This window comes from Zosterops lateralis (assembly GCF_965231275.1).
Source record: "Zosterops lateralis genome assembly, contig: SUPER_6_unloc_1, whole genome shotgun sequence".
Classification (NCBI taxonomy): Eukaryota; Metazoa; Chordata; class Aves; order Passeriformes; family Zosteropidae; genus Zosterops; species Zosterops lateralis.
Genome location: NW_028154616.1, coordinates 486,019 through 513,992, shown reverse-complemented (window position 1 = coordinate 513,992; position 27,974 = coordinate 486,019). Strand labels below are relative to the sequence as shown.

Genomic DNA, 27,974 nt, shown 5'->3' with positions numbered 1-27,974 from the left:
AACATCATCTCCATGACCGTCTTTGTTCTCCCTGGCTGTGTTCAAATCATTTTGTGTGTGTCCATCCTTCGTGTGTTCACCTCCTTCTTTAAGGCTGAGAGAGGAGGAGCAGGATGTGTGGCCTTTTTGTGTGCTTTTGTTTTCCTAAGTCTCCTAGAAAAATGGAATTTAGCAAGGCCCCAGTGGAAGTACAAATGGACTAGATGAGCAGGCACAATGATTGAGGCCTATCTCTTGAGTATGCTGCTTCTCTTTAAAAAACCCAAATCAACCCCTTCTCCCAGCAAAACAAACAAACAAAAAAGAGCCCAACAAAACAAACACGAAAAATACCCACCGGAAAAAAGTGGGGAAGAGGTAGGGAGAAATTAGAAGACTCAGATATGTTTATTCCATTGGGAAATAATTCTTTGATCTTCAGGGAGCTTAAAATTTAGGAGAGAAGGTAATTTCTAGTTGCTTTTTTTCCTGAAGCAGAGCCTTAGGCTGTTTTCCTCTCTTCCCCCAGCCTCTTTGTTTTCCTCCTTTATTATCATCAGACTTCAATTTCTCTGCAATGTTCTAATTTCCATGCAGCCTAAGAGCATTCCAATAGAATAGCATACACACCTGTCAGACCATGGGGCAAATGATAAGGGGATGCCACCATATGAACCATAGAAATAACCTCTTTGATGCACAGCTTTAGAGCTAATGACACCTCTCTCATCTTAGGAGAAAACTTTGTCTGCAGACAATTTTGTAAGTTCTCGCTTGTAATAGTATATTCGTTGCTTAATTTGGTGTACTTTTTGACATGGAAACTCAGCTGATTACTTTTTTCGTAATAATTTGAAATATGCAAACCACATGCATCACAACCTCTGTTTTAAGGAAAAAGATTAAATGTGTTAAATTTGTGATCAGCTTGTCTTCTGCATTAATTCTTAGTTAGGGTTGTCTCCACCCTTTGTATTCTGCATGTCCTTTAAGTGTTGGGATCCAGATCTGTTGTGACTGTGCCTGGGGACAAATGCAGTAAAGTGACTGGGTCCACACTGCCTGCCCAGAGAAGGACAGGATGAATGGCTGGAGGAAATTCTGAAACTAACCCAGCTAGATTTTCAAGAGCATATGTGATCACGGCTTTAGAAACCAGAGGGTGATAACATAATTCCAGAGCTGTGCTGATATATATGTTAATCAGCATCCATGTTAATGGAGGAGGGTATATGTATTCTCTCTCCCTGCACAGCAGCACAATGCACCATAGCTGGTACAGCTGTCATTTCAAATCAGTTGTGCATGGTGCTTTCTGTTGTGTTTGCAGCAAACTCACTATGATTCAGCTGTATGTTGACCTAGAGAAGACAGCCTTTAGGTCAGAGGGCCATCAAATATTGCCCAGTGCTCTATGCCTTCTCAGACCCAATAAAGTCCATGGATTATCACTGCTTTATGAGTGTATTGCGTCTTCCCAGGATATTGAATAACCTCTGGGTCCTAGGTATGTCCCCTTGTTGCCTCATAGTTATCACAAAAATTAACCCTGTTATGGCTGGAACCAGGACAGTTTACTGTATCTAATTTTGCAATTGGCATTCATTTAGGGAAAAAGTACAATGGCAGATCCAGTGATATATGATAGTTAATAGTGCTGATGTGCTATTTTGCATTTTGTTGTGCAGAATGTTAGAAAAGATTAGGTGCAAGAGAGCAATCAGTTTTAGTTGAGATGTTTCATTTGTTGGGATAATTCATAACTTTGACTTTGCTCACAAACAGCTTTTAATAATCTTGTTCTCTAAAAGTTTTTTGTTGCATAGCAGTACCACAAAGTATACAACAGTATATGATGCTATCAACAAGGTAGATGTATGAATAATACATACAAATGAGTAAATGCCTCTGCAATCTTAGATGTCAAGCTACTGTTTTAAAGATTTGTTGCAGTCTTAGAAGCTCGGGATTTTGTGGGAGATGCCTTATAGAGTTATTAATTCATTTTGGTTACCTGATTATAAGCATATCAATTTGTTCAAATGTTTTATTAAAAATGTTTGCAAAGTTTATTATGAAACTTTATTTTATGGGCTATTCATTTGCCTTGAAAAGGTTTTCATGCTTCTTCCAATAAAACTTCAAATTTTGCAGTATTGAATTATTTCAGGGAAGATGCAGAAGCTTGCAAAAAGATGTTCATGAATAGTAGGACTTCAACTGGTATTTTTGCTGATCTTAGTTTGCAAGTTTGTTACATGAACTCTTTCTGTTTTAATATAGGCGTTTAGATGCTAACCATATTACTGCCATACCAGAGGACAGTTTTGAGGGTCTTGTGCAGCTGCGTCACCTTTGGTTGGATGACAACAGTTTGACAGAAGTTCCAATCCATCCACTCAGCAATCTCCCCTCTCTGCAAGCCTTAACACTGGCTCTCAACAAAATAACGCACATTCCTGACTATGCATTTACAAACCTTTCAAGTCTTGTTGTTCTGTGAGTATTTGTATTTCATAGGACACTTTGCTTTTTTCCTGAGTTACAGTTTTGATTAATCTAGGGCATCAAAAATTATTATTTTGCTGTGTTTTAGCTCAGTTGACTAGTAATAGCCTATACTGCCAACATGAGATGATACCATGTATATTAGAGAACCTGCTGAAGGTTTGCTTAAGACTTTGTCCTAAACAAAAAGTCACATGGGCCATGGGTAGTGAGATTCGATTTATGACATCTCATTATATAATGAATGTTTCAAAACAATGGTTGTCAAATAAAGCTTTCAGAGATACTAAAAGAAAAAAAAAAACTGTTTTATCTGAAACTTGTTTCTTTGTAGTCTTAAAAATCTCCATGGAATAATATGAAAAATTAGTTTGATTTCTGTGTTTATGTTACATTTTTATCACGTTTCTGAATAGTGATTAAAGATTTAAAGTAGGTTATCCTGACTGCAAGCAGTCTTTTCTTTTTCTATATGAGGATGAAATATTCTGTCTGGAAGTGAAAGATATTTTTCTGAATATTCCACCCCATGCAATGTTTTTTGTTAAACTATTTTACACTCTTGATTTCATAGAAATATCTGCTAATTTGTTAGCTTATATCAAATCATTCACTTGTTTTGGTTTTGTTTTTCAGACATCTCCATAATAATAAAATAAAAACTATAGGAAAACACTGTTTTGATGGATTAGACAACCTTGAAACCTTGTAAGTATGTTTCTTAAAATAATTTCTGATCAGTGTTTGTCTCTGTCTCAGCTTAAATCAAGGTTGCCATACTGGTATGATGAAAGTTTTGCAAATTGGGCGTACATGCACTGTGCAACACATGCCACTGACACTTAGGTCCAGCTCAGCTTTCAGAACTGAAGGCTGGTATCAGTGCACTGCTTGACCAAAAACTAATTAACTACATTGAGAAACAGGTAAATATTAGCCTGGGTGAAATGTCATGCTGAATGATGTGACTTTAATGATTGTAGCCCTGGTCTAGCTGGTGTATCTTTGCATAGCACTCTGCTGAGTCAGGTAGGTAGATCACAAGTGGCCCCATGAATGATAAGGTACAAATATTTGTTTCTCAGATTTCCTGTAGGGTTAAACATATATAGGACACATTGCCAAAGCTATTGTGTGACAGTAGGAGGTTTCTGAGGGATCTCAGAGGGCTGTTGCTCCACTGTTCCTCGTTCTAAACCTCCTGACTGCCTCACTGGCAAGGAATGGCTTTCAGCTGCTTGGATTATATTTCCCATTCCCCTTCAGCTCGCTCACTGAATGTCTAATAAGCAATATCTCCCTCAGTAGCACCTCTTTTATGCTTTGGAGAATGCTACATAAGTAAAACTAACGAAGGAGGGTAAGGGCAAGCCAATGACAACCTCTGTTAACATGAGGATAGATGAGTCCAGAAATGCTACTTGCTTCATCTTATCATCCTCTTACAACCTCAGTTAAGTAATGATGTGCTTTGTAAATAGATACAGCTGATATAAGACTCGGAAAATGGTTTTTGCCATTTATAAGGAATTCCTTTTGCAGAGGTCCTGACATGGTAGAATAGTGACAAGTTAAATGAGAATTCAAGAGATCCCCATCACCAATCTGTCATGAGGTTTTTCTGTGCTTCTAATCAGTATTTATAATTGGTTTTGCTGCAAGATCTGCTTTTACATAGTGGCTTATTTACTGTTTTATGAAACCTTGACAAAAATATTCTTAGTAAGATGATAATAAAGAGTAGTAATTTGTATCTACTTTTTTAAAAAAAACTTTGAAATTGTAGTTCATTTCTGTGTAAATTCTGTTAAAGAAAACATCTGTGAGGTATTGAAAAATACTGAGTTTTGCTGTAAGGAAATATTATTTGACTTAATATGGCTAATCCCTGGGTAATATTAGATATCTTACCTAAGTTATTAGCTGGTTATAAAGCATGTAAAACATCAGAAGACTAAGTTGGTTATTCTATGGTCTAGTTAAAGGTGTTCTGAGAACTCTTTTCTTTTGTTGGACTATCTTAAACAAAAATTATTTTGACAATTCATGGCTACTGTTAAAAATCTTCTAATTCTTGCGTTGTTTCTTCTAGAGATTTAAATTACAATAACATGGTAGAGTTCCCTGAAGCCATAAAAGCACTTCCAAGCCTAAAGGAGTTGTGAGTATTACTTATTTTCCCTTTTTACCTTTTCTTTCTCCTTTTCATACACGAAAAGGAAAAACAAATTCCTAGATTTAAGAATGCATGTCTTCTTGTGCAGGAGCCTAAATTAGGTTAAGTTATGCTAAGTGAAGGTATAATTAAAAGAAAATATAATCATCATCTAGAGAGGATGTGTTGAAAATAATTTTGGAGTTACATAAGCAGGCAATTAGGTACTCATTGACGATGCACATTTTCCTTGTCCTCTCCTTAAGAGATGAGTGAGAAAAATGAAAGTACAGCATCATGTCTGGTCAAAAGAATTTCTTTCTAATGAAATATTTTCAGTTTAGCATATGTGCAGTAGACAGAAATCACCCCTTTAAAGTTAGTCCTACAGATTGACTTAGTCCTGTTGCAGTCCTTGTTATGGCAGGATTGGGAATTGAGTAGATGTGATGAAAGTGACTACTAGTTGAATCTGCGGGCAGTATAGTTTTAAATGTTGGGTTTTTCTTTGCTAATATCTTTAGGGGATTTCACAGTAACTACATTTCCGTAATTCCTGATGGTGCATTTGCAGGAAACCCCCTTCTAAGAACGATGTAAGTAATTTTCATCCATCTATTTTTAGCCTTTAGCAGATGGTGACTATAAAAATAAACACTGAAACGTGTTTTTTATTTCCCAGACATTTGTATGATAATCCTTTGTCTTTTGTGGGGAGCTCAGCATTTCAGAATCTGTCAGATCTGCATTCCCTGTAAGTAGCTTGTTGACAATACCATACCATAAATGGTATGAAATGGTGTGGCTAAGAACTCAAAATAAATAATTTTTTTGATTCCATCTTACGTTAGAGGGTTTTTTTCAGTAAGTTTTAATAAATATTGTTATTATTGGGAATATCTAGTTTCTTAAGAAGCTCTATTAAATATACTCTACAACTTTTAATTACCTTTCATAAGATACATAACCCAAGACCAAATGCTCAGATTCCTAGTTAAACAGTCTGCAGTATGTCCTTTGTAGGTTTTTTGAGCAGGGATGTACATTGTGAGAATGTTTTGCAGGTTAGTGCATATATGCTCTTAGAAGATATCACTTCTAGAGGTGATGAATAAGCAAAATGGAGTGAGACTTTGAACTACAAACTACAATTTTCATATGTATATCGATAACACTCTTTCCAGTTTGATGAATTCCAATTGTTTGGTCATGAAGGACTAATTTATTAAGCAAATAGTAAGAAGCAGTGAAAAGACAATCTTTCCCACATTATTCAAATGTAAAATTTAAAAGCAATAAGAATGTTAGAATGTCTCCTTGGTGTAAATATCTACTGGATAATAAGACTGAATGTCACAAATGAATTTAATAATAGTTCACAGCTAATTTTCATGGGGATTTTTTTTAGGGTCATTCGGGGTGCCAGCATGGTGCAGTGGTTTCCTAATTTGACAGGAACCATAAATCTGGAGAGCTTGTAAGTGTCTTCTGCAGAAATAAATTCTTGGATTTGCCTCTTGTGAAGTAATTGAAATAAGATTGATGGATCTGGAGAACAACTGCGTGTATGTTCTCTTCCTGTCAGTAAATGTAATGATACAGTTTTCCTCACTGTGATACCTGGGTGCCACATAATTTTATTTTTTTTTTAAGTAGGGGAAGCTGAGAAAAGCTTATGAAAAAGGCCATTGATACTAACGCCCTCTCCCAGAACTGAAAAACAGAAAAATTGTCCTCTTCCAAACAAAGAAAAAAAATTTTAGAGGGTGAATCTAGGCCCCCAATAGCATTCTATTATTATATATCATTGTTACACCATCTGTCATAAACAAAATAAGCATTTATATGTGTGGGTTTGTTGGTTTTTTTTTTCCCCACAGAACTCTTACAGGGACCAAGATAAACAATATTCCTTTTAATTTATGCCAAGAGCAAAAGGCACTTCGAACTTTGTAAGTATACATATTGTGCCTCTCTTCATGCATCAGAATGTTTTGAAAGAAACTTAAATCTAATCTAAAATAGAAGTGTTGCTTTGAATTTTTGATCCTAGTAGTTCTACCAAAGTTGAGAATGTGGTTTCTTGATTGTTCAAATCAAGATTTTTGGCGGATTTGATGTAATGCTTTACATCCCTTAATCAGAGTCCCCTTTATAGGGATATGTTACATTTCTTTCACATGTTACAAGAGAGATGTAAGGTGTGCTGCAGAGACCAATCTTCAAATTTGTTCTGCCAGCATTCATTCTTAACACAACAGTAGTCATGTACGTTCAGAGGTTAAAGAAGAGTTCAGTTATACTGCTTTGACTTTTTGTGTTCAGGAACAGAGCATCAGGAACCAAAAGAAATGGAGATAAGAATGAGGAAGAACATAGCAATACAAAGGCTAGACATAAAAAGCAGTGAGGATGTGTTAAAATTGATGGGAAAAAAACCCAAATTGGTGTCTTGGTTTAGGGCAAATTTAGGAGAAAACCTCCAAATGGGGTCTCTAGAAAACAAAATTCAAGCAGGCCCTCCCCCTACTGGTTCCAGAGAAGATTTCCATGGAGAAAAGTGGAAAAAACTGTTAATTTAACAAGCAAAGCATTCACTAGCACAGAAAAGGAGTCGTATTAAACAATAAAACCTCTTGCTGTTCTGAAGAGATTGCAAATTCAGAAAGTCCTTTTTATGGGGTGTAGCCCGGCTCGCTCACTCTCTTATCAGTCTTTACAGTGCCAGAATGCAGCATCCTAGGCCCTAATGGGCCACAGGTGTTGATAAGGCTGGTCTTGAAATGAGTCCCATTGTCTGACTCAGTCCTCTCAGGGGTACCATGCCTCCAAAGGACTTGCTTTTTGAGGTGGTATGGATGGTGTTATGGGCTGTAGCATGAGGCACAGGGTAGGTCTCTATCCATGCAGTGGTGTCTTCTTCTTGGGTTTGTGCTTGTAGTGCTTGCCTTGGTGTGTCTGGGTAGTGTAATTTAATCAATCTGCCAGGCCTCCCCATACTTATATTTGGACCACTGCCCACCATACCATAGGGGCTTCACTTGCTTGGCCTGCCTGATTGCAGCACATGTGTCACAGTCATGGATAACCTGAGAAATGCTGTCCATGGTTAGATTCACCCCTCGGTCTTGTGCCCACTTATAGGTGGTATCTCTGCCCTGATGACCGGAAGCATCATGGGCCCATCGAGCTAGGAACAACTCTCTCTTGTGCTGCCAATCTAACTCTATCTTTGACACCTCTATCTTTGCAGCCTCATCTACCTGCTTGTTGTTTTGGTGCTCCTCATTAGCCCGACTCTTGGGGACATGCACATCTATATGGTGGACTTTCACAGTTTCTCTGCCATGGTAACAATGTCTTTCCACTCTTCAGCAACCCAAATTGGTTCTCCCCTATGCTGCCAACTAGCATTTTTCCACTTCTCCAGCCATCCCCACAGAGCACTGGCTACCATCTCTGAATCAGTGTAGAGGTAGAGCTTTGGCCACTTCTCTCTTTCAGCAATATCCGGGGCCAATTGAACGGCTTTGAGTTCAGCAAGTTGGCTCAACCCAGCTTCTCCTTCAGTGGCTCCTGCGACCTGTCATGTGGGGCTCCATACGGCTGCTTTCCACTTCTGGTTCATCCCCACAATGCGACAGGAACCATCTGTAAAGAGTGTAATGTGTTTCTTCTGCTGGCAGTTGGTTGTACGGTGGAGCTTCTTCAGCATGTGTCACTTGTACTTGTTCCTCTTCATCCATGAGGTTTTCACCTTCATGCCAATTTGTAATTATCTCCAAAAGAACAGGGTGATTCAGTTTTCCAATACAGGGGTGCTGTGTGATGAGAGCAATCCATTTGCTCCATGTGACATTCATGGTATGGCGGGTAGAGGGAACCTTAGCCTTGAACATCCACCCCAGAACCAGTAGTCGGGGTGACAGGAGGAGTTGTGTGCTTCAGTGTCTGTTACCTCTGAGGCAACTTGGACTCCTTCATAGGCGGCCAGGATTTGCCTCTGTGTCAGAGTGTAGTTGGCTTGAGACCCTCTGTAGCTTTGACTCCAAAATTCTAGTCTTGAGTCTCCCCAGGCACCTTCTGCCAAAGGCTCCAGGACAGACCATGGCTCCTGGCTGCACAGTAGAGCACTTATTCACATCTGGTCCTGTCCTGACTGGGCCAAGGGCCACTGCATAAGTGATCTCCTGATTGATCTGGGCAAAGGCTTGCTGCTGTTCAGGGCCGGCCCCACTGTTAAGTATTCTTGCAGGCAAACAGGTAGAGAGGGCTCACAATCTGGCTGTACTCAAGAATGTGCATTCTCCAAAAGCCTGTGGCACCTAGGAAAGCTTGTGTTTCCTTCTTGTTAGTTGGTGGAGACATTGCTGTGATCTTATTGATGACATCAGTGGGAATCTGACGCTGTCCATCCTGCTACTTCACTCCCAGGAACTGGATCTCTAGAGCAGGTCCTTTAACTTTGCTCTTCTTGATGGCAAAGCCAGCTTTCAGAAGAATCTGGATGATCGTCTCTCTCAAATACTTCCACTGTTGTTCTCCCACACAATGATGCCATTGATGTACTGTAGATGTTCTAGAGCCTCACCTTTTTCTAGTGCAGTCTGGATCAGTCCATGGCAGATGGTGGGGCTGTGTTTCCACCCCTGGGGCAGTCAGTTCCAGGTGTACTGCGCTCCCCTCCATGTGAAAGCAAACTGAGGCCTGCATTCTGCGGGAGAATGCAAGTTTTTCTCCAGAGGAATGGAGAAAAACATGTTAGCAATGTCAACAGTGGCATACCACCTTGCTGCCTTGGACTCCGGCTCCTACTGGAGTTCCAGCATGTCCAGCACAGCAGTGCTCAGTGGTGGAGTCACTTCATTCAATGCACGGTAGTCCACAGTCAGTCTCGGTTCTCCATCAGACTTGCGCACAGGCCAGATGGGGCTGTTGAAGGGTGAGTGGGTTTTGCTGACCACCCCTTGGCTCTCCAGCTCTTGGATCATCTTGAGGATGGGGATCATGGTTTCTCGATTCGTCCGATACTGCCGGGCGGTGCACTGTCAAGGTGGCAATTGGTACTCCTTGCTCTTGCCCCTTCAGAAGTCCTACAGCAGATGGATTCTCTGATAGTCCAGGCAAAGTGTTCAATTGCTTAACACCATCTGCCTCTACAGCCGCCATCCCAAACACCCATCTGAGTCCCTTTGGATCTTTGAAATACCCATTTCGGAGGTAGTCTGTACCCAAAATGCATGGAGGCTCTGGGTCAGTCGCAATAGGATGTTTCTTCTACTCATTTCCAGTCAGACTCACATCAGCTTCCACTGAGTCAAATCCTGTGATCCCCCCGTCATGCCAGCAATAGAATCAGATTCTGCCTCCACACGTCTTGATGGGATTAGTGTGCACTGTGCATTAGTGTTGACCAAGGCCTCATATTGTTCTGGTTCTGATGTGCCCGGCCAGCTAATCCACACAGTCCTAAACCACTAAGCCAGGTTTTCCCTAGCCTCTATCTGGCTTAGAGGCAGGGCCCCTCTAAGCCTGGCTTTTTTCCCTGGGCATGTGTCTTGGAGGTTCCTTTAAGGGGATCAGATGTGTCATCATCATTGCATCATCATACCTGGCAGTTTGGCTACAGGTTACTGGAGCTGCTTCCTTTTTGGTGGAACTTCCTCTCTGAGTCTTGCAGTCCTTCAAGTCAAGCACCCATTGCAGCAGAGCAGCAGTGGATTTTTCATCCCACCTCCTGTGTGTTTTCTCCACAATGATGCAGGAAGAACCACACCTCACCTCACTGGGGTGTACCTTCTCTCCCTATCTGAGGGGTGTCTGTGTTTGGTGCCAGAACCTCTCATCTGAACTGCCAAGATTTGGACAAAGTCCTCTTAAATCTCCTCCCAGAGTTTCTTGGGATTCTCCTCTATCTTGTCTTCTAATTTCTGCAGACGCGTTTCCCCAGCTGCAATTCTTGCATGTGTTGGGCCATGCATGAAGCTTCTTTGCCATATCAAGCATGGTCTCCTCACTTCATTATTGCTAGTGAGTGTCATCTCACTTCATTATTGCTAAAGCAGAAGCATATTCTTGTGGCCTAAGTCATACAAGCTTCTGCCAAATCATAGATGTACATGGTACCAAGTCTGGATTCCTAGTTGTTAGGTGATCTGAGAAGACAATCTCTGCCACTGCCATTTCTCTCAAGCATTGAATCCCTTGTTCTAGGGTCTTCCACTGAGTTTGCTGCATATAGAGATCATCTGCACACAGATATCTGTGCCACACTTCTGCTTCAGCTAGCTAAAAAAAAACTAACTGAAAGCGAAGGAGAACTCTCTCCTCCTCTGTGCCACAGACAACACTCTACAAGAAGGAAACACTCTAATCTCCATGTTTTCTAATACAACCACCTTAGACATTCCACCACTTCTCCTTCTCCCACACTTCACTCTCAGATCTAGTTTTAAAGATGCAAAACTTATTTCTGGGCTAAAGAAACAAATGAGGATACAATTCCTAAAGTCATCACAAGAGGACTGGTAACTGAAACCATTAGGAGGATGGGGACAAATCATGTTTGCAAAGGATATACACAGGAAAATGTGGAACAAAGGCAAATCCTGAAAAAGGGAGGAGAAAAAATATGTTGTTTGATAGAAGAAAACAGGGGAGAAAAAAGGATGAGGTGGAATTTGTTTTCAAACAGCCATATCCCTTTCAAATAGAAATTTTAAGGTTGTTGACTTGTTTCTAGTCTTCTTTTGCTGCATTGTTTCACAGAACATTCTGACCTTTCCTAGCTTTGCTTAAGCAATTACCAGCACACCAAACCAGATTGGCACCAAATTTGTGCTTTACATACAATTTACCTAGTTTATTCTAAAAAAGAAGGTTATAAACCTGCTTTTTTCAGATTATATCTCTCAGAATTCAGGGAGCATGCCCTAAATGTTTTTAGGGTATGTGTATACTGAGATGCAGAGTTCACAGTTGTGATTCCCTCTGTTATTTTCTCTAAATTATCCGTAGTTTTTCAGTAGAATGGTACCAATAGGATGATTTTTCTGTCTATCTGTTTAATAGTTAGAAGTGATGAGATGTTTAAAGTAGAAAGGAGTTGAACTAAACACCCTTCTCCCATTTTCTGTTCTGAAGGGACTTGTCTTATAACAATATAAAGGATCTCCCAAGTTTTAAGGGCTGCCACACTTTGGAGGAAATGTAAGTAGAAATAAGTGTTGTTTATTTTTATAAACTCCTTAGTATTCTGAATCCACATCTCTAGAGACTTTTTTGCTTCATGTTTGATCTAATTTTCAAAAATTAAGGACAGAGAGATAATATGGTGATCTCATATGAGAAGTGTCCAGGACAGAGAATTCAACCACTTGTGCTTTCCTTAATTAGCTAATGCTTAATTATTCCTGTGGCACAAAAGAAATGAAAGACACAGCTTAATCCTTCATTTCATAGTAGTATTGCTATGCACATAAACGGAATGGTTAGAATATGCCTAAAGACTCCATGCAGAATGGAGAGTTGTTTTAAATTTCAGTATGACTCTTCACTGTTCACAAAGTGTTATTTTTAGTTTGAAAGTACTTCAGTCCACACTTAATAGTCTCTTCTAAATTAAATGAGTTGTGAATTGGGATTAGGCAGAGGTGCCACGAAAGTGCTTCATGGTTGTATTTACATAGCTGATACAAAATACTTGACAGTCTGTCTGCAAGGGGAAATGAGTAAAATCTTGTCATTGATAAGGTTAAAGCCATCCATTAGCAGACACCAAGCTATCCCTTCATTTGAAATCAGCTAATAAAGTTCTGTTTCTGCTTCTTCCCTTTGCAGTTCCTTACAGCATAATCAAATCCATGAAATTGCGGAGGACACTTTTCAAGGACTATCCTCCCTTCGTGTCCTGTAAGTGCATATATGTCACTGCATGTTGAGTGAAACAAGGTCATGTTTTTCATTCCCCTGTAAACTGATGCTGGGGTTTGGTGTTACAAATTAGATTGATGGCAAAAGGCCAGCAGCCAGTTTCAGCCCTGTTCCTTCTATTCTCCATTTTATTTCTCTAGCCTATAAAAATACTTCTATAAAGATGAAGTCTAAAACTGAGATTTTTTTCAGTGATCCAGTATTTTGCATAGTAACTATACTATTTCATTATGTAGTATTTGTTGGAGAGATCCTATCTGTTTCCCTCAGGAGAAGCAGATAAGTAAACAAAATTATCCTCTCCCCTTACAACTCAAGCTATATTAAGTTAGCTGGAAAAACAATCCAGAAATTGGTATTTTAAGAAGAATATTATAAGTCATTTCAAATCCAGCAGACCTGGAGCTGGATTTGAAATCCAGCAAAGCAAATGCTCTTCTGCTTGTTCTTTTCTTGTCTTCCCCATCTCTGCCTACATTTTCAGCTACAATGCAGTTGTCACCAAAGTGGTCATCCTGGCACCTTCATGCTGGGAATAGGTGATGCCAGAGCCAGCCTCTGCCTTGGGATCACAGGTTGTGCTGGTAGTGTCAGAAAGAAAGGGAAAGGGAGCAGGAGTGGGAGATGGATTCTGCTTCGGCAATGAGATGAAATGACATACAGCTGCCTTATCAAGGAATTTGGCTTCTGTTGCACCTGGCTAAATGGGAAGAGAGGGGATATGTTCTGCTTTTCTGATAAAGGCATGATATATTTGTCACCTTAGCTTTTTTTCCATCAGTGAAGTGGCTGTTACATTTGATGAAACTGCCAAAATAATCTCCTTTCATTGCAGGGACCTCAGTAGAAATCGGATCCATCAGATCCACAAGGGAGCTTTCATCACTGTTGGAGCTCTTCTTAACCTGTAAGTAGGCTGTTCTGTGTAGTCACCCCCTCTCTCTATCGTTACACTGCTGAGATAATAAATATTTTTATGCATTTATCATTTGTTTAATATCTGTGAATCAGAAATGCTCTTGCTAGCTGAATATACACAGGGCACACTTCTTTAGAGTTCCTGCTGCACTGAGAGGCATTTCCAGACTACAGCTTCATATGATAAAGTCCTTCCCTACTTTAATGAAAAGTATGCCAGAGGATCTTCAAACTTACTTCGTAACACCGTCTTAATATTTACATTCCAGAGACCTAAGTTTCAATGAGCTTAGTTCAGTTCCAATTGAAGGATTGAGTGGACTAAACCAGCTTAAACTCACAGGCAATTCTGAGCTGAAAGAAGCTTTGGCGGCAAAGAACTTTGCAAAACTCCGGTATGTTGGTAAATAACACCACAGAGTGCTTGCTGTACTGAGCAATGTAATTATAAATGGATAAACTTTGCTAAGTCCTGTAGTATCTCAGCATTGGTCTATATAAAGGGCATCTGACTGTTCTGGTATAGAAGCCAGTTGCAGATAATTTTCTTAGGATTTTTTATGTTTTTCCTCCACAACTTTTTAGGCAAAATATCATCTGACTTGACAGTAGTGCTTTGGGTGGATTTCCCATTTGTTACTGAACTGAGCACATCTGTCTTTCTCAGTGTGGAGAACAGGAGCAGACACACAGGTGTCTTGATTACATAATCACCATGCTTTATATATGTTTTTGTGGAGGCAAATGATAAGAATAAAATAATCATTCAAATGAAAACCTGTAATGGATTTTTATGAGAGATGGATCAGACAGTGATGACCTGTTTTCCATTTTACAAAGACCTTTCTGCACATTAAGAAGAAGCAGTCTGATGTTCCTCTTAAATGTTTTCAAGAAGAGAATTCAGGATAGTTGATATTGTAATCCTGGGTGAAAAAAAATTAGATTCTGGTCTGCTATTCCCTCATTGTTTATGTGGTTTTCTTAGAACTCTGTGTGAAGATGTACTTCTTCTCTGCCAGAATAACAGTATGTACCATTTCTGCCAAACACACAAAAAGTAGAAATCTTATTTTGATATCACAGAATGAAGAGTGAGAAGGAAAGATGTAATACAAGGTTGTGGTCATCTGGGAATTAACTTTCTTAAAAAGTTACTCTTAGCTTACTTAATTAGTTTTCAGTTTAATTTCTACAGCAATGCCACAAACTAGCCCTGATCAAAATTTGGTTTGTAGAAAGAATAGTAGAAAACTAAATATCATAACATCATCTTTGTACTTCTCACTTGTATACATCACCCGTCCTCTATCTCTGTGCAAGAGTTTATTAGAAATGGTTATACCTGACCCAATTTGAAACAGTTTTTATCAGCCACTGTGAGAAAAAGATTTGAGTTTAGCACTTCAGTCTGTTACTTAAATATTTTTAATAGGTGGTAATCTTTGGTTACAGTTTAATGGTCTTCCTTGTTCTGCCTGTATTCCAGGTCACTCTCTGTTCCATATGCTTATCAGTGCTGTGCATTTTGGGGTTGTGATTCTTATCTAAACTCGAATGCTGAAGATTCCAGTCACCAAGATCAAGGTGCCTTGATAGATCATGAGAAGGGTAAATGTTTTATAGTACTTAACCAGCAGTATTGTTTTTTACCAGACTAGAATAACAGTGTATGTTGCCTTTGAATAAGGGAATATAAAAAATATAAGTCTTCATAGGGATACAAAAGCAGTCTCTAAAAGTGCTTAGCAGTTGCTTACAAATCAGCAGTGCCATGTTCCTTCTAAACATGTGAAAGATATGCTGGACACTGTAAGACTTGCCTGTCTGAAAAAAAAAAGGTAATTAAAAAAATTCAAACTGCAAGTATTTCTTCCGTCATGGTTTAATTGTTCTCAGTGTTCCAGCCTTTCTATTCAGACAGGACTTGTCCTTCCACTGTCTACTCCAGGCTCCATAGATCTTTCCCCAGTGATCAAAAATGTTGCTTTGTTACAAAGCCTTGTGAGCAGCAATTTCTGCACTGAGCATCTGACCTTACGTGGCAAACCAGAACAACTTCACTTGTCAAAAGACTCAGGTGTTGTTGAACTATTTCCATCCTAAGCAGCTTCACTGCCATTTCATTTATTTTTTTTTCCTATAACTAACATGTTTTTCACTTTTACAGCTAATGCAGATAGTCTAAGAAATGTGAAAAATGAGGAATTGGGACAGACTATTATTCACTGTACACCGGCAACAGGTAAATCGTATAATGTGCTTTAGCCACACTGAACTTCAGGTGTGGTGTTATGCAAAGAGTTGAGTGCAGAATTACATCTTTCATTCCTGGTAGTCATTTTGTACACAGACGATTAAATTCTCCAATGCTTTTGGTAAAACTTGATTTTGATGTAAGTGTTGTTTTGGATGAGCAATCACAAAGCTTTGACTTGGCTTTAGACACATAGCCCTTAATTGGAGAACTATGCTAGGAGAAATACCAAAATTTCTTTCCCTAAGCAGAGTAATCAAGACTGTAATGCTCATATTTGGAGTCTCCTAATGCACTGCTTTCTAATTCTGTCTTATTTTTCCCAAGGAGATGTCTGTGAAGCAGACTGTATGGATGCTCATCTGTTCCAGTGAGAGTACAGCCTGTGCTTTAAAAGCTTAACTCAAACTGCTCTCTACGTTGGTGGTTTTAATGAAGCCTGATGTCTTTTCAGGAGAGAGGATAAGGAGCACTCATGTGATCTGTTCCCCAGCCCTGCTGTAGCCACATTAACTTTGAGCAGAGGGCTATTAGAACTAGCTGGAGTAAGCAGTAGCATCTTAAAGTGCTTAAAGACACTTGTGCAGTGAATAGTCTTATTGGCATACCAAGATTTACTCCAATTCAGGCTTGAACAATCCAGGGGTGTTGACAGTCTTTGATCTTGCAATGAATATTTTCATTCTAGGCAGCTTTGTTTTCTGCCCTTCTGTTTCTCTTCCTCAAGCTGCAAACTTCTGTACACCATTCCACTCAGCTTCTTAAGGACTTGATGTGGTGCCTGTTGCTTTCTTGCCTTTGCCACAGCCTCTCCAGAGGATTCCTTCCATACATCTTGTACCCTTTTGTCTACAGGAACATGTAGATGTAGTGTGCTTCCAATGAAGTCACTTCTGGATGAGCAGGATTTTTCCGAGTCTTATTTCTTTCTCTTTTCCTAACTACTATTTTATGTTATGAAAATCTGTTTATCTTCTGAGCTAGCTCTGGCTTTAATATCCAGAATATCACAAGGATTTCTTGATCACAGCCAAAAAAAACCTGTAGTCAGAAAGTCAAATATATTAATGTAATTGTGCAAAATCTGAAAGTTAATTTGTTAAAGGTGCTTAATTGCTTTTGATCTCCTGTTTACAGAATGAGAATTGAGATGGTGTGTTACATGGGTTAAATTTCTAAAATGTTTAGCTCTTTCTTTTTGTTCATGCCAGAAATGCTGTAGTAGGTCTAAAAGAAAGAGCTTCTTCTACAAGTTTACAATTTGCCTTGTTTTTCACCAGTCCCTCTCGTACTAACAAGTTTCTATGTCATGCTGCCATCTGGTCATAAGATACTCCACCCACCATGTAATTTCTGAATCACTGCTCAGCCTGTAGATCCACTTTGCCTAAAGAATGAATTGCTGAACAGTGGTGCTCAAGTAGCTCAAGTTTGCTGAAAGATCCTTCTGAGATGAATTTTGCCCCCTCCCAGCATGGGTTGGGAATATCAGTGTGAGAGGATGTTAACTTTTAACTCAAAAGGCAGCTAGACTTTGGGAGAAAGACAGGAAAGGGTGGTGGCTTTTATTTGTCTAAAGTACAGCTACTAGAAAAATGGCTTCAAGTTGGTTTTTGGAAGCACAGAACTGACATTTTAAAGTTTCATAAGTAGGAAGTTGTTTTTATTTTTAAGTAGGTCAGCTTAGCACAGGTATTGTTGTGTCACATTAATGTATGGTAAAGTTAATTATTGATGTTTTACTTGGCAATACCTGCTAAAAAGTTTTTTGTGTTTTGTTGTGGTGGTTTTTTTTTTTTTTTTTTTTTTTTTTTTTTTTTTGCTTGTCAGTTTGTTAATTTCTGGAAGTTGCTTTAGGCCTTGGGAGATTTTTGCACTGGCATTTAATCATTCTTGGCATTTCTGTTCCTGCCCACGTCCTGCCCACGTTAGGGATAGGTTGTCCTTACCTTTCCCCTGCCTAAAGGAAAGGCATGTGCTGCACATAGCGAGGATAACAGACTGATTCCAGCTCAGAAGCTCCAGCCTTTGAAGTTTGGCATTTTTCTTCAGCTCTGTCCTGCAGTGACTTTATAAAGCTTGTATCCCCGATTGTCTGTTGTGTTTATGCTGGATATTAAGTTCTGCACCTTTAAGACTGGTTCTGAGAGCAAAGGGAGGGAAGAAGAACTGCACAGTTTGTTACTAGAATCTGCGCCTGCTCCCCTGCATCCCTCACACCGACAGCTGTTGTCTGCAGCACAGACAGTTGGGAGAGACCTCTCTTTTGCTTTTTAGTTAGTTTTTTTAGCTAGCTGAGGCAGAGAAGTTCCCTAGACTCTGTTTTTTTCTTCTGAGTGGTCCTCAGCTGCAGGGAGGGATCCTGAGCTATTGTGCTTAGGACAATTATCCCCTAATGGGGATAGGAGAGGTGAAATTCTTCTAATTGTTACTTAAAATCGGTAGGATTTCCCTATTGAATAAATAGCAGTTAGGGGGATTAGAAGGGTTAGCAACAGTAGTGACCTTTTCTCCTTATCTCCTATTATTTTGTTTGTAGGACTTTTTTATTATGTAAGCTCTTTTAAGTGGCAAAAGAAGAAGAAAAGAATAATTTTCTCATATGACTTTTCAAGCTCACAGTGCCTTTCAATGGCGAGGCTGGGGGACAGAGCTTGTGGTAAATTCCTATCCCTGTTAAAGCTGATTAAATTGAATTTCTCTGCTGTTCTACAGATGTTTTCTTGTGACCAAAAGTAACTCCAGAAGGCAGGTTTGTGAATAATTTCTGGAGAGAAAATGCTCTTTCTAAAAATTTCTATTCCCTTACACAGGGATTGTGAACACTCACTTTTAACATTTTTTTGCCAACCTTTTTTTTATGAAGTAAGAAATCTACATAAAATAAAGAAGTATTTAGGGGGCACTAATAAAAGCTATTTTGAATAGCTAAAAGGTTATTAAGTTTGTTTAGCTAGCTTTTTTATACAGAATGTTCTCAAGTGACCAGTCACTGCAGTAATTATTATTTCAGGCATAATTAATTAGTAAATAACTTCAGCAGAATCATTTACTTTCAACTGACCTATTTAGTAGTTCAGCTGTATATTCTATTAATGAATTAATGAGGTGTATGCTTTTAAGACCTTTTCAAAATCTTGCTTATTAAGGCAAAACTTTTTCCTAAATTGGTTGTCCTTCTGTTTGTTTTTTGTTTTCTTCTAGGTGCTTTTAAGCCTTGTGAATACTTATTGGGCAGCTGGATGATTCGCCTTACTGTCTGGTTTATTTTTTTCGTTGCTTTGTTCTTCAACCTGCTTGTCATGTTAACAATATTTGCATCCTGTACTACATTGCCATCTTCCAAAATGTTTATAAGCCTGATTTCTGTCTCTAACTTATTTATGGGAGTCTATACTGGTATTTTAACTTTCTTGGATGCTGTATCTTGGGGAAGATTTGCTGAATTTGGCATATGGTGGGAGACTGGCAGTGGTTGCAGAATTGCTGGGTTTCTTGCAGTTTTTTCATCAGAAAGTGCCATTTTTTTTCTGATGTTGGCAGCTGTTGAACGGAGCTTCTCTGCAAAGGAGTTTATTAAAAAGGGGAAAAGCAATCACCAAAAACAATTTCAAATTGCAGCATTTTTTGCTTTCCTGTGTGCTCTGGTAGCGGGATGCTTACCGCTTTTTTATAAAGCAGAGTACTCAGCATCACCCCTTTGCTTGCCCTTCCCCACTGGAGAAACACCTTTGTTAGGTTTCACAGTAACTTTAGTGCTACTGAATTCATTAGCATTTTTGCTAATGGCTGTTATCTACACTAAGCTCTATTGCAACTTGGAAAAAGACGATCTCTCTGAAAACTCACAGTCCAGCACGATTAAGCATGTTGCTTGGCTAATCTTCACGAACTGCATCTTTTTCTGTCCTGTTGCGTTTTTCTCATTTGCACCATTGATCACTGCAATTTCTATCAGCCCTGAAATCATGAAGTCTGTTACTTTGATATTTTTCCCACTGCCTGCTTGCCTGAATCCAGTCCTGTACGTATTCTTCAACCCAAAGTTCAAGGAAGACTGGAAGTTGCTCAGGCGCCATCTGACCAGGAAGAATGGAGCAGTAGCAATTGCTGTCAGTGCTCAAGGGGGCTGCGTGACACAGGATTTTTACTACGACTGTGGCGTTTACACCCACTTGCAGGGTAACATTGCTCTGTGTGAATGTTGTGAATCACTCCTTTTATCCAAGCCCGTGCCCTGTAAACATTTAATAAAATCCCACAGCTGTCCTGCACTGGCAGTGGTGCCTTGCCAAAGGCCAGATGGCTACTGGTCAGACTGTGGCACCCAGTCAGCCCACTCTGACTATGCGGATGAGGACGACTCCTTTGTATCAGACAGCTCGGACCAAGTGCAGGCCTGTGGCCGTGCATGTTTCTACCAAAGCAAAGGCTTCCCTTTGGTTCGTTATGCCTACAACATACCAAGAATTAAAGACTGAAAAGGCTTTCTGCCATCAGCTGTTCCAATAAAGAGGTATAATGTTTCGCAGACTGTTGCCTGTTTTGACCTTTTAAGCAGGAAGCACTTTTGTAATCATTATTTAGTGTCATTTGTAAAGAAGGGAAGTGGGCAGTAATTTCTTGAGCCATACATTTTTAAAAAATCAAATAAATCAATTGCCCTGACTGTAAATAATTTGTAAACCAAAATTGTTACCCAATATTTTTACTCTTTTCACACAATAGTGGTTTCCTTCATACAGTTTTTACATGCTAATGGTGTGTTTCCACATCATATTGCAGTTGTACTTTTCTTCTTCTGGTGGTGAGGTAAGTTCTGTTGATTTTTTTTTTTCCTCCTGCAAAAGCATAATATAAAGGACAGCTGTTTAATATTATAGAAATTATTTTCAAATGTGACTTTTCTATAATTAAGCAAAAAAAAAAATGTATTGCTAGCTTTGTATAGTACGTTCAGCATTGAATCTCAGGATGCATTTTATTGCAGGGCCAAAAAAGGGATTAATTCTCCCATACGTAACTGTGACAGCAATATCAGAATACTGTGTCTGTTTTGTATTTTAGCTAATGTTCAATTAAAAAACAAAAAAGTTTGTTGCAGTAAAGTACTTGTAATCTGCAATACTCCGTAGATTTATTGGAATGAGAATATTAACAGCTGTCAGGAATAATAGGGTTAAAAACATTTTTCCAGTGATGATGCATTACTTCAGGTGAACCACAGCAAGTTTCTTCAGTATTACGCAGTCGAGTCATACTATTGGAAGGAATGTTGATGTATCGGGGTGTTGGCAGAGCTGTCACTGTTCACAGCTCATGTCTTTGCAATAAGACTGGCTAATACGCTGCAGCCTGTTACAGCACTCTAGTAATACCTATGGATAGACTGAAATTTTAGGAGATGGAGGGAAAATGCAAGGCAATTTGGCAGTAAAAAAGAAAGCATTTTTCAAATTACTTTCCTGGCAGTGAAGTACACTGTGCAACGTCACTGATTTTCACATAAATGAGTGCAATTTTTTAAAAGCATTAAAGTTCTGAGACCCAAATGATTTAAGTACAACCAGTGATCAATTTTATATATTTAGTTTGAAATACGATCAATACAAAGTTATTAATGTGTGATTAAGTAAATATGTAAGGTTTTTGGACAATACACTAGATCAAGAGTAAATCCACTGCCATCCCAGTTACCCTGGAGAAATTCTTGTTAAGATCTAAAGCTAGATTGCTGTTTTGAGAATTAAACTGTATATACTGTTCATACAATGAATTTTTATCTTTGTATTGTAAGTTATTTGATAGAACCCATGATGGGAAATGTAGCTTCAGTTCATTTTGTTAATTAAAGCTACCTCCTAAATAATAGTGGCTGCCAGTAGCAGAATGTTTAAAATATGGTTTATGTACTTTTTTCATTGTAAATAAACGTGGTTGTATATTGTCACTATAATAAAAACAGGATCCTTGTATATCAAAATCATGTAGTTTGTACAAAGTATGGGAGGAATATTTACGTATGCTGTTAATTTTGTAAGCCAAAATATTCAAGTGTAAAAAGGGAAGAAAATCATCCAAGAGTTGTTAATTCTTATATTTACACTCATGAATATTACATCTGCAATTAGCATGGAATGTTACACTGAAAGCAAATAAAAGAGTACATGAATACTTACGGTTATTTGTCTCTGTTTTTCAAAAGTTTAAGTTGATACCGGTGCACATGTAGAATTATTGAGTATAAACTATGTCTCATCTGCTCTTAGCTACATGTAGTGAAAGTTTCAGGAAAGAAGTACCAGAAAAATGAGAAAGTTGCCAGTTTACAAGTGGATTTATGATTTCAGAATAATGCTGAAATGCTGACTCTTGGCATGCCAAATGTTAAAAACCTTTAGCAGTGTTAGTCCTCATATGAAGCAATCTCTTGATTAAAGGTGTTATGTATTGTGTTTGAGTGAAAATGGTTTTAGTATGTATTGAATAATCATACAGAGTATAATTTTCTTTTATAAATATTGATGCTTTTTATGTTGAAAATCGTGGGGATTTTTTTAAGCCATCATTGTGTAAGAGTCAGAGCTTGTTCCACATTCCCTCTGCTGGCCAACATGTCAAAGGTAGTAAGAATGCTTCTCAAAAAGGACTGTAAATGTCAGATGCCATTTATAATCAGTAAGGAAGGAAATCTCAACATGTATCTTCCAGAAAGCCTGTTGTATTTTCAATGTTTTCGTGTACGGATTTATTTATTCCCTTTTACAAGTGAGTCTTTGCTGCCATGCTGTTTAAAAAGGTCAGATGTGATCCATTTGAAGATCTAGTATTTCACTGTATCTCAGTATGTTTTTGGAGTTCAGTTACACTTGGAATTAACTCTTTAATGCAATCAGTCCAGTGTCTTCCAGCACATGCTGGTTCTGTCTGCTGCTGGTAGAGGGGAAAGAATATGGGCAGCAGCTACTGACACCAGCCTGTTGAGAAGCAGTGCTGCAAAACCTGCTTCTCTCAACCTGAACAAGTGTGTGACACCCATGAACGATCACATAAGGAGAATCCAGATAAATCCAGCTGCCAGGTACTTAATGCCAACTTTCCTTGTGTCTTTGCTGATCTCAGGCCAGGGCACAGTGGAATGTTCAGATGTTCTCATCCAGTGAGAATTTGCTGCTGCTCTAAAAGCAATGTCAAATACATGGGGACAGCTTGCCTTAAAGCTGTTTTATGCTAGCACCATGTGGGATTTTCGTTACCTATGTGCCAGTGGCTTTGTGAGCTGTCACCTCAGCAGTCTTTTCAGCTAGGTAAAGTTTCCTAATTTCAGTTTTGAGACTGAAACAAGTGAAACCACAAGTTACACCCTTCTGGGGTGCCCACAGAAAAGAAATCCTCCAATTTTCTAGAGTCTAAAGCTAGCTGAAACTGTTCTTACAGTTGCAGTGTCACATATCTTGCCTCTAGACCTCTCCACACCTGTCATACTGAGCTCCAGTGCTGGGTTTAGCAGTCAAAAAGCTTTGCTGTTGACTTTAAATAAAAAACATAGGGCAAGGAGAGCATTTTGTTGTTGTTTTTCTTTCTTATCTTCTGCTGTTGTGAGGAAGCATCTTTTTTGCAAGGAGATGGTCACAAAATTGCCAAAGGTATTCCCTATCTTTCCCCCCCCCCCCCCCCCCCCCCCCCCCGCCATTAAGTGTAATTTCTTACAGATGGCTGTTAGCCTGCTCTGTGGCAATATGCTGGTCAGAGCTCTTCATTTGAAATTGAGCTTTTTCACTCTCTTATAAAAATAATGCAACTACTTTGCAACTTGTTGATCTAGATGCCTTTCGCCTTTTTTTCATTCCCAGTAGAAAATTCTGCTTATTTATGAATTTACTCAGAAATTTCAAACTTGTACAAAGATACTTCAGTAATTCTTTTCACTTTGATTACTATTTTAAGCCTTCCATTTAAATTTACAGGGTAATATTTTTAATTAAAAGCACAATGGAGAGTTTGTTTTATATGTACTCTAAATTTTTAATTACAGAAATACTTTTGATTTTCTACTGTTAGCCTAAGTTTATTTTTTAGCAAATTTTTTCAATATTATCTTTCACATATTGGAGTGTAGAGTCTGATTTAACATTAGACTTCAAGATGATTGAAGATGATTCAATAAATAAGGAAATGAAATATGAAAGGGGATAATATAGCAGAGATTGCTGTTTTCAGTACTGTTTTATATTGTTGTATACTGTAAGAACTTGGAAGGTGAATGGACATATTTTGTATGTTGCACTTATGGCACTACACCAATATAAAGTAACATTGTTTAGGTTTTATGTAAGAAATACTAGTTAGTGGTAACTGTGGTGTTTGCTATAGGGAACTAATTTTGATTTGAGGGTAACGAAATATGAAGTGTCTCACTGGTTTCCAGTAACAAAAGCATAACCTGTGTTCTGAAAATTCCAGCCCAAAAAGGAGCAAGTAAATCTGTTACTAACTGATGCTCTAAAAGAGAGAAAGACTTTATGCAGAACTATAAACTAGCTAAATAATTGAAGGCTGTTTAAAAGCAGGAGGCCTGTGATCTCCAACTAACATAAAACAGCTTGGTTGAGTGGGAGTCTCATCTCAAGGTCCTATCACTTTAAAGCAGATGGTTCCACATCTGCAGTCAGCAGAATCTGGGCTGGGACTAGCAGTGTATACAGTATACTGCAAGGATGAGAATACATCATACCATGAAGGAAAGTGAAGCAATCCAGGACTTCTCAGGTTTCACAGCCTCTAATCAAGCAGAACTACACATTCAGGCACAAAAATAGCCAGTAGACAAGTATAGGTGGTGTTCCTTGAGCTCTGACATGGAGTGTGAGCCAAGTAGCTTTCTCCCTTGCTCTCATGCCCCCCACACTATTTTTCTTTATGCTAGAAAATCAGACTTAAGAAAACTTGTATTCAACTATATTTTTCAAGGTTGCAAGTAAAATAATATTTTCTTCAAGTTTAAAGCTTGATGTCTAAGCCTCTGTTTCTCCTTAAATTTAGTAAAATTTTTTCCATGTTATTATTTTATGCTTTGTGTTCCTTAATGTCTGGTGGGGAATTAGATATTACATCTGCAAGCAATCTGATCTCATTCTTTTCATTAAATCTGACTAGTATTCATCAAGTTGAACTCAGAAGCTTCCTTTTGCTGGCTCTTGTGTTTTCAGAGACTGTGTTCATCAGATTACAGTTGAATTTCTAAAACTGAACAATTTCATAAACAAGAGTTGGCAAATCAAGGTGTTTAGTGATTCAGAGTAGTTGATTTATGTCTAGAATATAAATCTTTTCTATGTCTTTTACCTAAGGAATTGCTTTCTTGATATTTTATGTGTAAAATGTTTTTTTTTTTAAATACTGTGGGTGGTTATTTGGGAATACTTCTGAGAAATTTGCCACAAGCATTTATTTGTTCAGGCTGATTGTGGTTGACCTGCTGATTGGCATGACCATGCAGACAGAAAGTATAGGTCTGTGAACACATCATGCTATTTTTACTCTGAATTTTACTCTCTGGTGATAGATAGCTCCAGAAGTGCTTATTCTATTGTCTATGGCAGTGAGCTAGCACTGAAAGGCTGAATGCAGTTTTTGTAATTTCTTTAGTGAGAAATTAGGATGATTTTTCACACTAGCGTCAACCATACGGGTGTGTGTATATATTTATTCACTACATTTAGTTGTTTATGGCAACTTCTGTGCTTCGTTGTGGCAGTTTGATTTTGCCTGTGGGTTTTAGCAGTGTTGGCCTGTAAATATTGCCAGGACAGCTGCTTCTGACATTCAGTTCACAGAATTAAGGTTTTGCCATTCTTGCAATATGGCATTTATCGTGTCAGTACTCCTGTGGCCATAGGAGTTGTGTACCTGAACCTGCAGGATTGTTGTTTCAGTGCTCTTTTTAAAAGTTACATTATTTGGGCTCATGCCTTTCCTGTGTTAACTAGGGCACAGTGGCTGTGGAGCTGGCTTGACTAGTTTAGCAGAATGGTAAGAGATATAGTACCAATACTATTTCATGCTGTCACATCTCTTAGGTGCCAACAAGGTGGAATGCTTCTGCCATTCCAGCAACAATAGTTTAACTTCCCAAAGGGTGAACTAATTTTTGCCTCTCTATGGGCAGTCTTGATGTGTAAACTCTACTAGCTTGTCCCAATGCTAAGGTTTGTTAATATAAGCTATTTGCCCAATATCTGCTCCTGCATCCTGAGAAATTCTCATATTCTGTATAATAGGACAGGAAGGGAATACACAAATATTTGTGTTTGGCAAAATTGCTGCTTGCCTTGAGACATCCATTTCATAGTTTCTGGCCATTCCAGGTGATGTAGGCCTCCATTAGAAGTGAGAGATGCCTAGTGCAGTGAGTTTCAGAATTTTCAATTTACTGAGACATGGGGCTTTTAGTTTTTTCTATAAATTTATGACTGTTGTCAGTCTTCACTACGAGATGGGCTTTAAGGTCAGGGAAAGTTTTCAAGCCTTCCTGAGATGTCTTCAAATTACCTTGGTCTGCAGCATGTTAAAATACTTGATGTTTTCCTGCTTGCCATGACATGGAGCTTTGCTCACAGTGCTTGGGTAGCCATGGAGTGAACAGCTTTCATGCTGCTTTTATTTCTTAACTGAATACAGCACATATACAAAAGTTCCTCTAAAACCGTAGGTGGTTTGTGTTGAACAAAGCTGAGGCATTGGATTGTATAACTTGTATCCTAAGAATTCAGACCAATTTGAAATTTTCTTCCTGTTGTAACTTTACTTGGCATGAAATTTAGATTCTAATGATATTCTGTTGTCTCCAATACTTGAATCATCAATTTAAATTATTTCAACATTGTTAGATACTGTGCCTAATCATACTTGATTCTTTATTTTGTGATAATCAGCTCAACAATGTACCACAACTGGATGGAGTTATTTAAGCATTATGAGCATCAATTTGGTGCATGGTGATGTATTCAATATTCTGGGGGTGCTTAGATCAGAGATGTATTCAGGCCTTTTTCTGTGTTTTTCAGCTTGCTGGAAAACAGTTCTGTATGATCATCTGGTGATCAGTGATGCAATAACATTTGTTTTTTTCTTACAGGAAACATAATGTTATTTCTCCAACCTGTCAAAACTGCAGTTCCTTGTGAAATGGTAAGCCAAATGCAGAACCTCCACCACTGAAAGGGGGACATCCCAAATCCCTTACATCTCACTTCTGCCTCTTCCTCTTAGTTTCTGGCTGTGTATTTCTGTTGCTTGCCTGGTTTTGGCCTCAGCAGTTGTCTGATACATCCCTGAGCTTTAGCTTGCTCAGACCACAAGTTGTTTGGCCAAATATTTGTCTACCACTTTAGAAAGGTTTTGTGGGTCAGTAAAGGGTCCAATGAGCAAGAGGGAGGGAGAAGTACATGATCCTGAGAGATAGGAGAGATGCAGCGGGTTTGTCAGAGAAATTACAGGTTTGGGTGCCTGTCAGTCTGCAGCCCAAGCACCAAACATCCCATCTTAAAATTTTCAAATGTGATTATTTTGGGCATCTTTTAGGACTGTTAATGATGGCATTGAGATAGATCCTGCCTCATGGTACTTGTTTTTGTGGTGTCTAGGTGCACATAATGGGTGTGTAGATCTGATGACCTTTTTGTATCATTCAGCTACTGAAATTCAGTTTTTATGGCAAGTCAGTTGTCTCAGATGTCACAACTGACTTTCTTAAGACAAAGCGTTTTTAATACTGTTTCTTACTTTTCAACTTGCTAATAAAAATGCATTTCTTGTTAAACTAACCTGAAGAATCTTTGCAAGAACAATTAATACAGTAGCCAAATTTACAATAATTTTCCAACTTCTGCATCTCATCTTACTATCAGTAATGCTGCTGCTTAGCCACAGCAAAATTACTCAAAGTTTTATAAAAAAATTACCAGTTGCTGATCAGCAGTTATGTCCTTGATTGACGAAATTTTAGGTAACGAAAAGCTTTGGTAATGTAAATGTCTGTTGCTGATCCTGATTAAGATTTGGCTAAAAGAGAGGGGAATAGAGTCAGCATAAGCAGTGAAGGGGGACTGTGTGTTCCTGGGATTTGGAACCCAAACAGAAGGCCAACAAAGAATGTAGTAGCAGACAAGGACAGAAAAATATATAGATATATAATCTGACCTGTTTATTGCAGGTAGTTGTAGA

At 38.6% G+C, this 27,974-nt stretch overlaps 1 protein-coding gene across 3 annotated transcripts in view; it reads left to right on the top strand.

The window, feature by feature from the left end:
- Positions 1 to 21,927, top strand: part of LGR4 (leucine rich repeat containing G protein-coupled receptor 4) — a 75,926-nt gene extending 53,999 nt beyond the window's left edge. For 2 of the 3 annotated variants that reach the window (XM_083885330.1, XM_083885332.1), the window contains exons 5-18: positions 2,263 to 2,478; positions 3,124 to 3,195; positions 4,580 to 4,648; positions 5,167 to 5,238; positions 5,325 to 5,396; positions 6,051 to 6,119; positions 6,523 to 6,594; positions 11,786 to 11,851; positions 12,482 to 12,553; positions 13,410 to 13,481; positions 13,762 to 13,887; positions 14,982 to 15,103; positions 15,663 to 15,737; positions 18,954 to 21,927. In XM_083885330.1, the coding sequence (XP_083741456.1) occupies positions 2,263 to 2,478; positions 3,124 to 3,195; positions 4,580 to 4,648; positions 5,167 to 5,238; positions 5,325 to 5,396; positions 6,051 to 6,119; positions 6,523 to 6,594; positions 11,786 to 11,851; positions 12,482 to 12,553; positions 13,410 to 13,481; positions 13,762 to 13,887; positions 14,982 to 15,103; positions 15,663 to 15,737; positions 18,954 to 20,230 (2,452 nt within the window). In that variant the 3' untranslated portion in view covers positions 20,231 to 21,927. The remainder of the gene's footprint in view (positions 1 to 2,262; positions 2,479 to 3,123; positions 3,196 to 4,579; positions 4,649 to 5,166; positions 5,239 to 5,324; positions 5,397 to 6,050; positions 6,120 to 6,522; positions 6,595 to 11,785; positions 11,852 to 12,481; positions 12,554 to 13,409; positions 13,482 to 13,761; positions 13,888 to 14,981; positions 15,104 to 15,662; positions 15,738 to 18,953) is intronic. The other variant, XM_083885331.1, reaches the window with a different exon arrangement.
- The last annotated feature ends 6,047 nt before the right edge of the window (positions 21,928 to 27,974 follow it).